An 18,586-nucleotide genomic window follows, 5' to 3' on the forward strand; every position below is an offset into this window, starting at 1 on the left:
AGGCAGCGGTGAGTCAAGCTGAGCCTGGCAGCTCACCAATAAATCAAGGAGCAGCCCAAGGATCAAGAGCTGTTAAGCAGTCACAGCAGAGATGATGGTGATCAAAAGAAAGGCCAAGTCGCCCTCCCCTTGCCTCATCAGCTCTTCTTGCAACCCTCAAGACATTTACTCACTTTCTGAGTTCCCAGCAATCATGCATTCATTCCAAAGATACTTGTTGAAATGGGACCAGATACCCTCAAGGGCTGGGGGACTAACTTTAGTATAACATGCAAAGTCCCTGAAACAGAGACAATAAACAAGTAAATGGTAATAAACAATATAAACAGTAAACAAATAAATATATAAGTCACAGGGTCTATGAAAACAAACTGAGCTATGTGAATATAGTGGAACAAGAAGGGTCTTTTCTTCTGCTGACCAGGGTTCCTAAATAGCTTCTCTGAAGAAGTGACATTTGAGGAGAGCCCTGAGTAATGGGAAAAAGCTGCCCCATGTAGATCTGCAGGAACAGTGTTCCAGATAGAGGGAACAGCCAGTGAAAGTGCCTAGAGGAATGAAAGGAAAGAGCCCAGAAGTGGAGAGAGTGCACCTCTGGCTGTGGTGCATGGTCAAGGGGGAGAGCGGTGGGATTTAAAGAGGCAAGCAGGCTCAGAGCAAGGAGGGCTTTGCGGGACACAGAGTTTGTGTTTTGTTGAAACTGTGTTGGGAAGCCACAGGGATGTGTAGTCAGGAGTCCATGTAATCTGATTTATGCTGTAGAAAGATGTCTCTGGCCTCTTTGTGGACAATGAATTAAAGTGGATGAAGAATAAAACAGGGAGACCAGGTTTTTGGCCCTTGTGGTCACACAAGCAAGAAAAGGTGGTGGCAGTGGAGATAGATGTTTCAGAATACATTTAGAAGATGGACATGGTAAGAAAGATAAATAAGCCTCAAGAAGGGCCTCAAATTTTAGAGGTTTGAGGTCTAGTAAGGTTAAGACTGGAGAAGGCAATGGCACCCCACTCCAGTACTCTTGCCTGGAAAATCCCATGGACAGAGGAGCCTGGTAGGCTGCAGTCCATGGGGTCGCTAAGAGTTGGACACGACTGAGTGACTTCACTTTCACTTTTCACTTTCATGCACTGGAAAAGAAAATGGCAACCCACTCCAGTGTTCTTGCCTGGAGAATCCCAGGGACAGGGAGCCTGGTGGGCTGCCGTCTATGGGGTCACACAGTTGGACGTGACTGAAGCGACTTAGCAGCAGCAGCAACTTTACTATAATCATTGATTAGCTCTAGTAATTTTCTGATGGAGTCTTTAGGGTTTTCTATGTAGAGGATCATGTCATCTGCAAATAGTGAGAGTTTTACTTCTTCTTTTCCAATTTGGATTCCTTTTATTTCTTTTTCTGCTCTGATTGCTGTGGCCAAAACTTCCAAAACTATGTTGAATAGTAATGGTGAAAGTGGGCACCCTTGTTTTGTTCCTGACTTTAGGGGAAATGCTTTCAATTTTTCACCATTGAGGATAATGTTTGCTGTGGGTTTGTCACATACAGCTTTTATTATGTTGAGGTATGTTCCTTCTATTCCTGCTTTCTGGAGAGTTTTTATCATAAATGGGTGTTGAATTTTGTCAAAGGCTTTCTCTGCATCTATTGAGATAATCATATGGTTTTTGTTTTTCAATTTGACCAGAAACTATAAAACTCCTAGAGGAGAACATAGGCAAAACACTCTCTGACATACATCACAGCAGGATCCTCTATGACCCACCTCCCAGAATATTCGAAATAAAAGCAAAAATAAACAAATGGGACCTAATTAAACTTAAAAGCTTCTGCACATCAAAGGAAACTATTAGCAAGGTGAAAAGACAGCCTTCAGAATGGGAGAAAATAATAGCAAATGAAGCAACCGACAAACAACTAATCTCAAAAATATACAAGCAACTCCTACAGCTCAACTCCAGAAAAATAAATGACCCAATCAAAAAATGGGCCAAAGATCTAAATAGACATTTCTCCAAAGAAGACATACAGATGGCTAACAAACACATGAAAAGATGCTCAACATCACTCATTATCAGAGAAATGCAAATCAAAACCACTATGAGATACCATTACACACCAGTCAGAATGGCTGCGATCCAAAAGTCTACAAATAATAAATGCTGGAGAGGGTGTGGAGAAAAGGGAACCCTCTTACACTGTTGGTGGGAATGCAAACTAGTACAGCCACTATGGAGAACAGTGTGGAGATTCCTTAAAAAACTGGAAATAGAACTGCCTTATGATCCAGCAATCCCACTGCTGGGCATACACACTGAGGAAACCAGAAGGGAAAGAGACACGTGTACCCCAGTGTTCATCGCAGCACTGTTTATAATAGCCAGGACATGGAAGCAACCTAGATGTCCATCAGCAGATGAATGGATAAGAAAGCTGTGGTACATATACACAATGGAGTATTACTCAGCCATTAAAAAGAATACATTGGAATCAGTTCTAATGAGGTGGATGAAACTGGAGCCTATTATACAGAGTGAAGTAAGCCAGAAGGAAAAACACCAATACAGTATACTAATGCATATATATGGAATTTAGAAAGATGGTAACGATAACCCTGTATACGAGACAGCAAAAGAGACACTGATGTATAGAACAGGCTTATGGACTCTGTGGGAGAGGGAGAGGGTGGGAAGATTTGGGAGAATGGCATTGAAACATGTGAAATGTCATGTATGAAACGAGATGCCAGTCCAGGTTCAATGCACGATGCTGGATGCTTGGGGCTGGTGCACTGGGACGACCCAGAGGGATGGTATGGGGAGGGAGGAGGGAGGAGGGTTCAGGATGGGTTCTTAAATTTGTAAGGAATATATTAAATTAAAAAAAATTTTTTAAACAAAAAAAAAAAATAAAATAAAATAAAAGTATATCACAGGACTTGGTGTCCAGGCAACCTATTAGTTATATAGCTTAAAAGACTGGCTTCATTGCCTTCAAATCAGAGACCCAGATTATTAGCATGTGTAGCTTTAGATGGCCAATGATTTCCATACTGTGACTTGGAGTAAAATATCACAGACATCTTAGGAATTTGATTGACCATACATGGACTCTCATGCTGTTTGTAGAAAGGAAGCTCTCTTTCTAGATTCACATTACAATTATGGGTCCAAGATACCTCTACCCATTGACCTATAGGTTGATATTCATATATTCCATGAAGCTATGTGCCACATTTGCTATGAATACATTTTGATGCACAAACACTGTCATTCTAATCACTTCATGATGGGCTACGGTCCAAATAGATGAAGCACCTTTAAATGAGACTGTACAGTTCAGTGTTTAAATGCATAAACTTGACATTAGACCAGATCTTCAGACCACTGCTCACCTAACTGTGTGACCTTGGCCATGTTATTTACCCATCACTGTCTCAATATTCTCATCTGTAATCACAGAGATGCTATTAGTACTTGGATAACAGTTATGAAGAATAAGTGTATGTCAGAGGCAAGCTCTCAGTTCTTGTTATTTTTGCATTTAGCTCTTACTTTTAAAGACCCCCTTTGTGTTTATTTCTTAACAAATAGGAAGCTGAGTCAGAGACCCTTCAAAGTGTTTTTTATATTTTCAAAAGTCAACAGTAGGACTATCCATGTTACTTCAGTGACACTCTATCTGAAGTGACCATTTATCTTTCAAGAATTGCACGAGGACAATCCATCCATCTTACCCAGATTTTGGAGCAGCTCGGAGTATTATTGACTCTGGGTCTTTCCTCACCTGTGCCAGTTCAAGGCTTATGACTTTGAGGTGAAAGGCCCTGTAAACCATTAGCAATCACCAGCCTTGCAAGCCATTTATTTCTCTTCAGGACATATTTATTAGGCTATATGTACTGTGTAATTGAAGCAGACTTCTCCATGGCTGTAAAGCTGTACAACTGTATTCTTAATCTTCCTAACAAAATGCCACCTGACGTAGCATTGGGAGCTCACTTAGTCCAAACGTCAGAAGTCTAAGCATCTCTTTAAATTATGGTGGCTGTACTATTTAATAATGACCATTATGAGGTCCCCAAAGGAAAGAATGTCTTCATCTTTTTAGAGACATTGAGTCTGATGCTCCTGTTCTTGGCAGCTGGTATCATATTTGCTTTGAAAAATTATGCTGCAGGGTTGATGATGGTATTTGGCTAGAAGAAGGAGATAAAAATCAAACATAGCTAAATTAGTACCATTTTTCATTTTGCTTTATGGATTCAGTTTTGTGATACATTGTGTTTATAAGGTCCTTCAGTGGAAATGTACTCTAGTTTTAACTTGGCATTGAGTTTATGCTGGCACACTAACTTTGTTTGAAGGGACAGTAACTTTTTAAAAAAAGGTCATCATTATTATTCAATCAGGAATCAGTTATTGCATGTTCCAACGTCTTGACCTCATGTTTAGATGCTTCAGTGGTCATTGTCCCCTCTGCTCCCTTCTTCACATTGGATTTGCTTTTTTCTCTCATACTTCCAAGAGCAGTGGAGCTCCCTCTTATCACAGCACTTAGTACTGATCACATTGCATCATAACTGTTATTTTGCATCTTTCTCTCTTTAAAAAAAAGAAAATTATTGTTTTGGCTGTACTAAGTCTCATTTGTGGCATGTGGGATCTAGTTCCCTGACCAGTGATTGAACCCAGGCCCTGTCTTAAAAGAGAAAGAGGTGGGACTTCCCTCATGGTCCCCTGCATTGGGAGCTCAGAGACTTAGCCATGGGACCTCCAGGGAAGTCTCACCTCTTTCTCTTTTAAGACAGACTATAAACTTGTCCAGGTCAGGGCCATGTCTGATTTACCTTTCATGCTTCAATAGGCACTTGGCAGAGCTCAATAAATCTTGAATGGATGAATAGGTACATGGACAGTCTCGTCTCATGATTCAGGTCTTATTTTAAATACTCTATTTAAGAAAGAGATGCTTGGCCACTGAGTATAAAGTAGCCATGCATGCCAGGCACTGCATGTTCCATCATCCTGCTTCAGTTCAGTTCACTCGCTCAGTCGTGTCCGACTCTGCGAGCCCATGAATTGCAGCACACCAGGCCTCCCTGTCCATCACCAACTCCCGGAGTCCACCCAAACTCATGTGCATCGAGTCGGTGATGCCATCCAGCCATCTCATCCTCTGTCGTCCTCTTCTCCTCTTGCCCCCAATCCCTCCCAGCATCAGAGTCTTTTCCAGTGATTTCAACTCTTTGCATGAGGTGGCCAAAGTATTGGAGTTTCAGCTTCAGCATCAGTCCTTCCAATGAACACCCAGGACTGGTCTCCTTTAGGATGGACTGGTTGGATCTCCTTGCAGTCCAGGGGACTCTCAAGAGTCTTCTCCAACACCACAGTTTAAAAGCATCAATTCTTTGGTGCTCAGCTTTCTTCACAGTCCAACTCTCACATCCATACATGACCGCTGGAAAAACCATAGCCTTGACTAGACGGACCTTAGTTGGCAAAGTAATATCTCTGCTTTTTAATATGCTGTCTAGGTTGGTCATAACTTTCTTTCCAAGGAGTAAGCGTCTTTTAATTTCATGGCTGCAGTCACCATCTGCAGTGATTTTGGAGCCCAAAAAAATAAAGCCTGCCAGTGTTTCCACTGTTTCCCCATCTATTTGCCATGAAGTGATGGGACCAGATGCCATGATCTTCGTTTTCTGAATGTTGAGCTTTAAGCCAACTTTTTCACTCTCCTCTTTCACTTTCAACAAGAGGCTTTTTAGTTCCTCTTCCCTTTCTGCCATAAGGGTGGTGTCATCTGCATATCTGAGGTTATTGATATTTCTCCCGGCAATCTTTATTCTAGCTTGTGCTTCTTCCAGCCCAGCGTTTCTCATGATGTACTCTGCATATAAGTTAAATAAGCAGGGTGACAATACACAGCCTTGACGTACTCCTTTTCCTATTTGGAATCAGTCTGTTGTTCCATGTCCAGTTCTAACTGTTGCTTTCTGACCTGCATATAGGTTTGTCAAGAGGCAGGTCATGTGGTCTGGTATTCCCATCTCTTTCAGAATTTTCCACAGCTTATTGTGATCCACACAGTCAAAGGCTTTGGCATAGTCAATAAAGCAGAAACATGTTTTTCTGGAACTCTCTTGCTTTTTCCATGATCCAGCGGATGTTGGCAATGTGATCTCTGGTTCCTCTGCCTTTTCTAAAACTAGCTTGAACATCTGGAAGTTCACGGTTCACGTATTACTGAAGCCTGGCTTGGAGAATTTTGAGCATTACTTTACTAGTGTGTGAGATGAGTGCAATTGTGCGGTAGTTTGTGCATTCTTTGGCATTGCCTTTCTTTGGGATTGGAATGAAAACTGACCTTTTCCAGTCCTGTGGCCACTGCTGAGTTTTCCAAATTTGCTGGCATATTGAGTGCAGCACTTTCAGAACATCATCTTTCAGGATTTGAAATCTCAAAAACGAAAGAATGATCTCTGTTCGTTTCCAAGGCAAACCATTCAATATCACGATGATCCAAGCCTGTGCCCCAACCAGTAACGCTGAAGAAGCTGAAGTTGAACGGTTCTATGAAGACATACAAGACCTTTTAGAACTAACACCCAAAAAAGATGTCCTTTTCATTATAGGGGACTGGAATGCAAAAGTAGGAAGTCAAGAAACACCTGGAGTAACAGGCAGATTTGGCCTTGGGGTATGAAATGAAGCAGGACAAAGGCTAATAGAGTTTTGCCAAGAGAACACACTGGTCATGGCAAACACCCTCTTCCAGCAACATAAGAGAAGACACTACACATGGACATCACCAGATGGTCAACACTAAAATCAGATTGATTATATTATTCTTTGCAGCCAAAGATGGAGAAGCTCTATACAGTCAGCAAAAACAAGACCGGGAGCTGAATGTGGCTCAGATAATGAACTCCTTTTTGTTCTGCTTAATTTCCTTTAAAAAAAAAAAAAAAAGTTAAGTGATTTATTTGTTTATTGGCTGCACTGGGTCTTCACTGCTGCACACCCGGTCTCTCTAGTTCTGGCAAGTGGGGGCTACTGTGTTGCAGTGTTTAGGGTTCTCACTGTGATAGTTTCTCCTTGTGGGCCATGTGCTGTAGAGTGCAGGCTCAGTAGTTGTGGCATATGGGCTTAGCTGCCCTGAGGCATGTGGAATCTTCCCAGACCAGGGATCAAACCGTGTTCCCTGCATTGGCAGGAGGATTCTTATGCACTGACCACAAGGGGAGTCCTATCCTGCTTCATTTTCTTCACCAAAATTATCACTCTGAAATTATTTGTGGATTTTGTTTTTCTATTTCCCCACAGAATGTGAACACTGCAAAAACAGGTTCAGTTAAATGCTGTATCTCATGCCAGCTCTTGGCACCTAGCAGGCCCTTAGCCTACTTTGCTTAAATGAGTGAGTGCATTTTCCCTAATTTCCTTCCTGCCTTTAGTGAAAAAAGTTAAGGCCAACTGTACCTACCTTTTTCAGTTTTCTGGACTGTCCTTATTAGCATTTCACTGGTAAGGTGAGGGCAAATTAAATTTGTTTTGTGGTTTATATATTATGTATTGAACAAAACAAATGAAATACTAATTGATAGAGAATGGTGCAGATGGCTTTTTTCCAGAAAGGTTACTGGCCATTAATGTTAATTGTTCAGAGCCATTGGTTTGCAATCGAATAATCATCACATCTGCATTACCAGGAACATCACAGATTTTCTCACTCCCTTTGCCCTGTACCTCTTCCCATCTGGACCTTAATGATCTCTTGGTATTTGGCTCCCTCAGCATACTACTCTATCCTCCACCAGTAAAAGCATTACCTGCTAGTTTCATAATTTTTTCATGCAGCAGCATTTTTGCACATAAGTATTAGTGTTCTGGTGTGTTCTTTAATGCAGTATCGCTCCTCAGATTTTTTTCTTAGCTGTGCCCTTTAGATCTTCCCAAAAAAGAAGGAGAGGAAAGCAGTGAAACCCTCCCCTTTCTGCTTGATTCTTCTCATTGTCCCCTCTATTTGCAGATGAAGTATTTTGCATACCCTGTTCTTAGAGACACAAACTCAGCAGAAATGAACTTCATTCTAGGAATTGCTTCTAACACCATACTCATGTGCTTGAACAAGATGATTTAACCTGCAGATCATATACCCCAACAGAAGGGGCTTCTCAGGCTCCCTGGTCAAGGTTTCAGACGCTCCTTGAATTTGTATGCAAAACTGTGTGCTTCTCTGCAGCTTTGCTTCAGAAAGGCTCAACAGCTTTGTATCCCATTTTCAATCGAGGCCATGGCCCATAATTTAGCAGTACAGACACTTGAGTAGAAATGGCATCATTGAATCAAGAGAGAGCTAAAACAAACTCCAGTTATTTTTTAATCTAGCAGTGCACTAAAGCCAGTAGGTATATCCCACTGTCCAAGTGCATTCAGTGTGGCTAAATGTTCAATAAAAATTAACTCTTTATGATTCTAGTTGTAGTGTATATAAATTATTGGAAAACACCAAAAATAAGATGAATCACCTATTCATCCTAGCAGTCGGGAAGGATATTTTAATACATCTTTCTGTAGTCTTTGGGTGTGTGATGTATGTGTATGATATAACATTTTTTAAAAACGAATTTATATTGTCTGGCAGGTTTTAATCTGCTTTTCATGTCTTGTCCCATGTTGCTTGATAGTCTTCACTTTTACAATCCATTCGTTTTTAATCAATTCATAATTTTCCATCTTGTTGATATAATAATATGCTTGCTCATTCCTCGGTTCTTGGAAGTTCAATTTGTTTCCATTTCTGCCTTCTTTAAATAACACTGTGTGGAACATCTTTTCTATGTATATCTGTGTGAGACTCTTTGTGTTCCCTTAATACAAATCCTAATGATAAGTTTACTGAGTTAAAGTCAGTTGTAATCTTTGAATCCTGCATTTAGCGTTATGCATTGTTAAGTCTTAGAATAAGAAAGAAAACTTGTAGGGTCTGAAATGAAAATGTGCTCAAAAGTAGTCTTATTCTCTTTGAATTCTATCTAAGACTAGCCTCTGACCAAGTTCTTAGTCTTCTTTCTGTGGCTTTTCTGTGAGCTACCTCTGTCTTTCTGAATATATATAAGTTCCTTGCTCCTTACACATGGCATTACCATGTTCAGCAGTGGTAATGCATCATTTTGCTCTGCACACTTCTAAGGAATCCCTTGTGTTTGATGATGTAAATTAGTGACATAGCATATGTTAGAATACTGAGGTGGAAACCAAATGTTTCCATTAAAATTCTCAAATCTAGAGACTAGGTGAAAAGGGGAATGACTATCACAATGAAAAAAAAAAGGAAATTGATGACCCAGTACATTTTTCTTATTTGAAGATCCACTTTGCTTTTGACAATGACTTTAGCATTCCCCCCTTTCAGACCCTTTGTGCAATTTTTCTTGGTTCTTTCAGAGAGTAAGGTTGGTAGACATTCTCACTTCCTTTCAGCCTAGAGGAAATTAGGTCCAGCGAAGTCCAATCTCTTTCCCAGCATCTCAGGTTTTATTTATCTTGGTGACAAAATGGGAAAGAGATTGACTTCTGTTTGGCTTGCCTGATACCCAGCTGAGCTATCCAGTGTCTTCCCTATTTCCATCTAGTCAGTAGGACAAACACAAGTCTTAATCTCAACAGGATGTTTAAAGAAACTCAACGTGTATATATTCATTTGGGGAAAAAGTAAGCAACTCTTGGAGAAGAAGTCAGTAGTGGCTCTAGAGATTTAAAAATGTAATAAAATGTTCTGAAATTTGCTGCATTTATCTTACTTAAAGAGGCAGTATAGACCTTATTGTGGGATCTGTGAGTATGTATATGTTTATAAGTAAATAAAGCTTTTCTTGTTGTGGAAGATTCTAAAATAGGTAATAAAGCCATCCATGATATCATTGGCCCAAGAACACACGGTTTTAACGTATAAATTTCTGTGCTTTATTCCCAAATGCTTTGTATTCTGTTATATTTTTACTTTTTTCATATAAACTTTCATGTACAACCATTTTAAAAATTCACCAAGAATAACACTTGCCATTTAGTTGTATGAGAACACGTTCAGTAGCATAGTTTATGGCCTTGATAGCTAAAGGAAAGAGATTCCTCCTCCTCCTCATGTTAATTGGTCATTTATCAGTCACTAGCAGATCATTTGCCATTTGTTTTCTCCAGAGGCACACCTTGTTCATTGGAAACTTTAGAAATTCAGGTCCCCAGGTTTTCTCACTTCTGTAGATCACACCCAGAGTGACACTTTGAAGGTACACTTTCCTGTGAAATTTCCTGGGATCCCTTTGAAGTTCCAGGCTCTAAGAGCAGATGGTGCTGTCCATGGATTTTTTCTTCTGCCTCTTCTCAAAATCCCCCTTCCTTTCCCTGAAGGGAGCAGATGAGCCCATTAAAACAGGTGCTCTTTCTGCCCATATGCCTCCTATGTAGTATGTGACATGATTTCTACAAGACGGGCTTCCTGCTTCCCCTGGGAACACAAAGTTTACCTTTGTCCTAAGGAAAACCACTGACATGCTGTTGGTATGGGATGGTTCTGCTTTCTGTGGCCCATCCAAGGTAGGATGGCCTGCAGTCACCTCCAGCTAAAGCAGAGCCACCTAGCAGGATTTCTCAGTCTTGGAAAATTCTGCCGAAAAGGGATCTCTTTTAGTGCTTTCCATTAGGTCTTCACAGCTATTTTCAGCCCATCTGAATAGCTTTGGTTGAAATAAATTATAAATTGTCATCAGGAGCTTGGTTCCAACATTCATATTCATTAGATTTTAAGGTTTAATGATGATGTGGACCTAAAACAAATCTTTGATTTCTTCTTTTTTTAGCAGTCAAATGGAGTCTCTTGATTTTTGACTTTTTAAATACTGTTTTGTGGGCACATTTGGCTCCTGTCAATGGTGTGGCTTTTTTAAAAAGCAGAGTTTTGGCAACTAGCCAGCACAGAAGAGCAAATCCCTCTTTATTTGTAAAACAACTTGCTGGGTCACTTGAGCCTGGGATTTTTTAGAAGTGTCCACGGACTGCTTCTTCAGAGCAAACAGACTAACTGGTTACCACAATATGCTTTAGACTGGTTGATTTTGCACAGTTAATGGAAGGGCCATTAATTAATGTTTAGTTTATTGCCTCAACAAGATGTGAAGATGTTGTTGTGGAAAGAATTCTAGATTAAGTCTGAAGCCTGCTTAAAATAGTCCATCCACTCCCTGCCCCTTATTTCCCCACTGGAAATACTTCACTTGCCAATATTTGTGTGTGACAGTCAAGAGCACGGAGGTGTCTGAATCTGTATAATACCCATCTCTTATGCCTTCCCTTCAGCTTCATGCTGTTCTCATTCAGCATTATAGTTTGGAGACCATTCATGCTGTCACTAATAGAGATAGCTTGTACCTTTTAACCTCTGCTTCATAGGTTGGCTGTCCCTGAGTTTATCTAGAACTTCCAGTCGTTTCCAGATTCTTTTTGTACTTGTCACGCTGCAGTGAGCAGCATGTACCTGTAAAACTTTGAATGTGGGTGTGAATATTTCACTATGATAGAGGATCCAAAGTACCCTTTATTTTATATATGAAAATCGTAAGAGATTGAGGATTTGAGATGGTCAGAGTTTCAGAACTGATAAGCAGAGTGTAAATTGAAGTCATTTTCCCTGACTCCTCCAAACTAGTTGTAGATTCTTTACAAAGTTTTGTAGAGGGTTGTTGGAATCCTGGGCGATGACAAGTCTAGCAAAAGCTCACTCCTGTGAAGTATTGTTTATTCCAATGCACTAAGATCAGTCTGAATTAGAGAAAAATCTATATTTAAAGATGTAATATTAGACCATTTTAATGTGTACACAGTGACTCAAAACTAATATCACTTGATAAAATTCCTTAAGGGAATCTCATTAATGAACAAATCAAAGCACCTAATGATTATTTTTAAGAAAAAATGACACATCTAAATTGCTCAAGACAGTTATTCTCATCCATAGGCAAAATATTTCCCCTAGCATGTTAAAATGCAATATATATATATATTGCATTTTATATATATAAATTGTTACAAATAATAAATATTAATATAGTCTATAAATATAAAGAAATATATATTTTTATATATTGCATTTTAACATGCGAGGCAAATGCTTTCTCCTAATTAGAGTAAGATAACCATAACCATTTATTTTTCCTCCTGAATGGTGTAAATTAGCAAAGAAGGGTAAAAGGGTTGACATTTGAGGTCCCACCTGCTCTATGCCAGGTTTGAGGCTTTTAAACATTTTGTCTATTAAATTACCCCAAACGGGCACAAAGAGTCTTTAGTCTCTCCGTTTCCTAAACTGAGGAATGAAGGACGGTAAAGCAACTGACTGAAGTTAGCCTACGCAGATTTGCCAGAATTGAGAGAGTGGTAATCCTTGTCCTACAGTGGCATAGTTCCCTTAAAAGAGTCCTCAGACCTTCTGTGTCAAAATTTCCTGGGATATATTTTCATTCTGCAGGTTCCTGGGCCCCTGACGGTGGGCCCTGGGTTTCTGCTCTGGTAAGAAGTTGCCAGGTCCTCCATGTGCGCTCTGAAGTCCCAGAGCCACTGTGCCAGACCGTGCTGACCTCCTTTCAGTGAGATCACAGTCCATCCCACAAGAGTGGCCCCGCTGCCCATGGGGCCGAGCAGCCCCGCCACGCCCTCTTGCAGGCCCCATTAGCAGTGCTCCTCTGCACTTCCGCCTACTCACCCACTTCCGCCGCCTCCCCCTACTTGCATTGGACTTAGCACGCCTCGTGGTTTGACAAGTCACTTCTAAGTAGAGGTGAAATCATCACTACCTACAGATCGTGTTCCAAAAAAGGTTGACATTTCCGGTGCAAAGTCATCAGATCCCAATACATCAGGACCTGTATTGTGCCTAACACAGGTGGAATCTGCGTTTTGCAATCTAACCTTGGCTCAAACCAAAAATTAAAAAAAGAAAAAAAGAGAGAGGACAGCTTGCAGAAATGATTACTTTTTAAACACCGATAAACGCTGTGCTTTTCCTTTCCAGCCCTCCTTGGCCACACTCTTCTTGGTGACAGGTTTCCCATAAGTCTGCCCCTAATGGCTGCTGAGTTTCCCAGAAGTGAGAGCAACGGTCCCTTTCAGCTCTCCCTCTCCCAGTAAAGACAGTGGGGGGGTTTGGAAGAGCCTGCTAGGATCTGTGAGCACCTTTTCTCCTCTGCCTTTCTCTTTCTACATTATTATCTTTTTCTCTCAGCACCATGAAATTTCTCTTTTTACTTCCTAACCATCTGCTTTCGAGGGGCTGGTCCTGGGAAACTGAATAGGAGTGTACTTGCACGAGTGACGTGTGGAGAGGTGTGCCATGATCCAGAGGGGTTCCTAGACTGGCTTAGGTTTGTGATCTGTATGTGCTGGCAAAAGAGGATCTGTCTTTGTTTTGGTATTCAGCTCATCCAAATAAAGAAGGCATTTCCTCTCCTAAAAGGCAGGGGGGAAAAAAAGACTGAGAAAAAAATTTCTTTTTTAATTTTAACCATGGACTCCTCTGAAACTAAATATACACCCCCTTCCTCTGTCCTGATTGGTCCTCATCAACTGACAAGTGGATCGTGTGGAAAGGAAATATCTTGGACTTAATTGTAAGTTAAGTCTCTCTTAATCCAGAAGAGCATTTGAGATTCTGTCCAAGTGTTCAATTTCCCAGGCCGCTGAGGTCTGTGAATTTCTTTTCCCAGCCTCCAGGCTGCTGCAGTACAAGTCAGCATAGCTAATGCAGATAGATCTCCTGCCTCTCGCTCTCCTCCTCCCTCTGCTTTGATTCGATATGAACAGCCTGGTAACTCCGATGCTGGGGAGAAATCTGACATAACTCTGCAGATGGCTAGGTTGCCATGAAACACCTGGGGATTGTTCTTTAAGGAAAAGGTAACATTTATATGCTAATGATCTCTTCCCCCCCTCCCCCCAACCCCTTCCCTCCTTGTTGCATTTTTTCCAGGACTGCCAGTTCCCAAGAAGAGCCCAAAGTCGGTAAGGACTTGTCAGTTACTTGGTACTGGTTTTTTGGGGGGTGGAGGGTGGGAGGCTGGTGGTGGGAGGAGATGCTATCTGGCTGGACTTCACTAAATGTGTTTTAGAGTGGGTGGAGGAGACAAGAACCAAGGCTCATTTTATTAAGTTCTGGAGCTCCATTTGGTATAAAAGGTATTATCTGGGTTTGTCTTTAACTGTCCAGTGATTTGTAGGCAGGGTGCAGAAGCCTGGATAAAGAATGCACGTTTGTAATCTTCTCTGTATAAATGCTTCACAACTCTCATTCCAATGCATGAGTCTCTTAGATGTTTTAACTTGATATAAATGCTATTGTTTCTTTTGGGAGGAGGGAAAAAAAAACCCTCCACCTGCTTCCTGAATAGCATTGCTCTCAACTGGTGTTTCCAGCCATTCACATGGGTGGATTCCCTCCCTAAGCTTTCTTATGCACTGGATGATAAATTATTTAAAAATTGTAAAGCCTGTAGGTTTACGGAGGAATAACTCTGTCCTGTGTATATGCCCATGCTCACATGGAAAATGCCCCAGAACTGAGAATAAGACATTTTCCCCTCTGTGGAAATGTCCTTTGTTGTTTTTCCGGCTTTAGCGGCATTATGCTGCAGGTATAGGATTCTTTAAAAAAAAAAAATCAATGTTATGCTGTCCTTTCTAATCTGGTTTCCCTGAAGATGCATTACCTAGTTGACATGTTAGCTAATAGCTTAGAGGCTCTAGTGTTTTGCTTGGTGGTGGTGAGCTTCTACTCCCAGGGCACTGACAACAAATTAAAATGCTACTTAAAAACTCAAAATCTGGAACTCCGGTGCCTGTGCAATTGATCCAGGTGAAAGAACTTTTCCCAAATCTTTAACACCAAGATACAGAGAGAGGGGTGTGCTTCCTTGTGGCTTAGAATATTAGGGGGCGGGGGAGGGAAAATTGACAACCTTCTGCCATCCGGGAGTGGAGAACCCTTAAAAACTTTGCAGCTTATGTGCTGCAGCTGAATTTTTCCACCTGTCTCCAAGACTGGCAGCAAGAGGCAGAAGTTTATTCATGAGATGAGAGAGGGGGCTTCCTGCATTCATAAGCCCTGCTCCTAAGTTCTCCAAAGAGAAAAACCTGCAATAATTGATGTGATTCCAGTGGCATGATGCTATGGTGATGGGAACATGTGACTTTGTCTGCCTCCCTTGTCATTTTGTGTTAATGTCCAAGCTGAGAAGGGCTGGTCGGTGTCCGTGTTGGAACTATGGAGATTCCAAAGCCTCTGTGTGTGTGTGTGCATGTGCACACGTGTGTGCGTGTATGTGCATGCATATGTGTCTCCCCATCCCTGGGTCATAGTCCAGAAACCTTTTCAGCCTTCAGAAAAAAATAGAAGCACAACTGAGAGAGGTGTCACATGAGCTTGAGTTATCAGGAGTCATCCTTTTTTCTCCCCCGCCCCCTGGCATGCTGCGTGATGCATGGACTTACTTTATGCACTCCACATGAAATGGAGTCTTGACATGGAGCGTACTGGGGGAGAGAGCAGTTTGGCACAGGCAGGATGACATCAGTAGCAAGGTGTTCTGTGTTGTTTTGCATTCCATTTAAACTTGCTGTGCAAAAGGATCTTTGTAGATTCATTTGCATCTTTTTTTCCCCCAACACATTGTGGAATTTCCTGCTGAACTTAAAGGATATCAAACAGGTATAGGGGCCCGCATTCACCAAGTCAGTTAAGAATTCCCCATGACCGTTTATTTTTATGGAAGCCGTGTCATTAGCAAGCAGCAAACCAATTACTCAGGCTACATTCCTAGGGAAAAAGCCTCTCTTAACTGCTTTGCCCACAGTCTGCTGGCTCTTAATTACCACAAGCTAAGAGACTGGTGTGTTGCTGGGTTAGAAAAGAGCCAGCCCCCAGCTTGGGGCTTGTCCTTCCCTGGTTTCTCTGCCAGGACAGGGATGGTGGTTTTCACAGCATTGCTGGCACCCTCTGGCAGCTGCTGCACAAAACTGGGGGGGCTATCAGCCAAGGTCTGCTGTTGCCAGTTAGAGCCTTGCTAACATCTGTGATCAGTAGGAGTTCTGTACAGGTGGGTTGAAAGCTGTTCCCCTTTCCCAGTATGAATTTTGATGAAGTCCTGCCAGAGAGACAGATGACGATGAGATTTTTTTGGGTAGGATGGGAGGAAATCCGTGGGGAAGTTGAATGTCCTGGTTCCAGAACGCCATTCCCATAGTGACAGACAGACAGGCTGCAGAATGAAATGTACACTGTCTGTGCCTGGGTTATGATACGCTGAGAGTTACTGTTAGTTCTGAGATACACTGTCTGAACTGAGGATGGTGTCTGTTCTTTATTCATAGAGGCTCCTGATATTGTTGACTTGCTCATGTGACTGACAGCTTCCTTTGCCCTCATATCTTTTTTCCCCTAAAATTTCAATAATTAAGTAGTTGGGGTTTTTTTAGAACAGAAGGACTTCTCTTGTTTATCTCATTTCCCCTCCTGGATAGTCTCTGTAACTTACTCTCAATCAGCAATTTCACCTACTAGGTTTAGTGTAAATGTTAAATTTATGGTTTATATACTCATGGGGGACAATGGTGGTGTCTTAATAAAATCTTTCTAATTTAATACCTGGACATCCATATAGCATCAGGGATTTTTCTGCCAAATGGCAGAGACAAAAATAAGACATATTTGCTGTCAGGTTTTAGTCCTCACTGGGAAACATTTGGTGGCCCAATTTAATCATCTTGACTGGAAACTTGTTTAACAGAGACTCTGTCAAAATCGCACACAAGGATTTTGTGTGTGAGAATTGAAAACTCTCAGTATCACACTAAACCCTGAATTTGAAGTCAGTGTTCACCTAGGTTTGTTCGATAGTTCATTTCCCAATCGTTGCTTTCTTTTCTCTCTTCTTTCATCTGCCCATCTAGCCATACATTTCTCTTTTATCTACTCATCCTTTCATCCATCCATTCAGCAAGCTGGTGTTGAAAAACTACCAAGTGTCAGGTTTGGTGTGAGCCACTGGAAATGATGTAATAAATAAGATGGTGCCTTCCTGGAGCCTACAAATGATTTATTGATTGCTCCTTTCAAAAAAAGGATGCCCTGTCACAGATCAGTAAAAACTTTTATGCATTTGTTCCATCAATGGGTATTTATTGGGTATCTCCTATGAGCCAGACCCAGACCCAGGAACTAAAACAGAAAACATTCAAGCCCTCATACAACTGGAGAGAGAGAAAAAGACAAATCTATACTCACCGTCTTCATGAGGTCTAAAGTCTGATGAGCATGTATTTTTAAAAGGTAGCCAAGCAGAAATACAACATTGAACAAGTATACACGTAATAAAAGTCATTGAGCGCTTAATGATGATAACCTTAGTGAAGGAGTCATCCAAAGCCATAAAAAGCCATTTAAAAAATTGAGTTAGATGCTGTGATGGGGCTATGAAACTCTTCTGAGTTCCCCAGCAGCCTATGCAATGTAGGTAACCACATTATTTACTTATCTTTTATTTTCAAATTAAAAAAAAAAAGCATAATGTGTTCACTAAAGAGACAGTATGTTTCTAGTTTTGAAAAAAAGTTCTCGCACAAAGTTTTCCTGCTACTGCTGTTGCTAAGTTGCTTCAGTCGTGTCTGACTCTGTGCGACCCCAAAGACGGCAGCCCACCAGGCTCCCCCGTCCCTGGGATTCTCCAGGCAAGAATTCTGGAGTGGGTTGCCATTTCCTTCTCCAATGCATGAAAGTGAAAAGTGAAAGTGAAGTCGCTCAGTTGTGTCCCACTCTTTGCGACCCCATGGACTGTAGCCTATCAGGCTCCTCTGTCCATGGGATTTTCCAGGCAAGAGTACTGGAGTGGGGTGCCATTGCCTTCTCCAAAGTTTTCCTAAAGGACGCCAAATGATGAACAAAGAAGTATCTTCAGTGAACACAATGGATGAAAGTAGCAACAACAACAGGTTTCTGTTCCATTGTTCTCTGTCCCTTACTCCTGGAAGGACTGCCAAAGACATAGTTGACAGCTAGTCATTAAAAAATACAAGAGAGAGATGTTAGGCAATGTACACAGTTAAGTAACCCAGCCTGAATCCGCCTGAATGCTGCCTCTTTCTCACATTCTCCATTGCCTTAGTGCCCCGAATGCCACTTAACCCAGAACCAGGACAATGGTTCAGCCCACCTAAGTCCAAGCTGCAAGGAAAAGCAGTGGGAGAAGTAGATGGTAGAAGGCCTAAGGGTTGCTTACGTAAGTCTTCTTGCCTCTGCTCACAGCAGCTCAGACCCTCAGCCCTTTGGAGCCCTACAAAATAGACTTTGCTGTTGTATTCGACTCCATTAAAACATGCGTAGTTCATTTTCATATTAATCAATACTTCCCTTCTCTTCTCCATTAACTCCTTCCTCTTTCTTGCTTTTTGGAAAAAAATCATTTGACTTAGACCCATAAATGATAAAAGAAAGAGAAAAAAGGACCGTCCTCTGCTTTGGCTTGTATTTGAGACTGATTTTG

The 18,586-nt window shown here is 41.3% G+C and overlaps 1 protein-coding gene across 46 annotated transcripts in view; it reads left to right on the forward strand.

Annotated features, from left to right (window-relative positions):
• MAGI1 (membrane associated guanylate kinase, WW and PDZ domain containing 1) overlaps positions 1–18,586 on the forward strand; it is a 645,902-nt gene that overhangs the window by 584,570 nt on the left and 42,746 nt on the right. For all 46 annotated transcript variants that reach the window (XM_086366992.1, XM_086366969.1, XM_086366972.1 and 43 more), the window contains one exon: positions 14,023–14,054. In XM_086366992.1, coding sequence (XP_086223118.1) covers positions 14,023–14,054 — 32 coding nt within the window. The remainder of the gene's footprint in view (positions 1–14,022; positions 14,055–18,586) is intronic.

The sequence above is a fragment of the Bos grunniens genome, chromosome 22, assembly GCF_055505025.1.
Source record: "Bos grunniens cultivar Pamir isolate PY7600 chromosome 22, Bosgru_T2T1.0, whole genome shotgun sequence".
Lineage (NCBI taxonomy): Eukaryota > Metazoa > Chordata > Mammalia > Artiodactyla > Bovidae > Bos > Bos grunniens.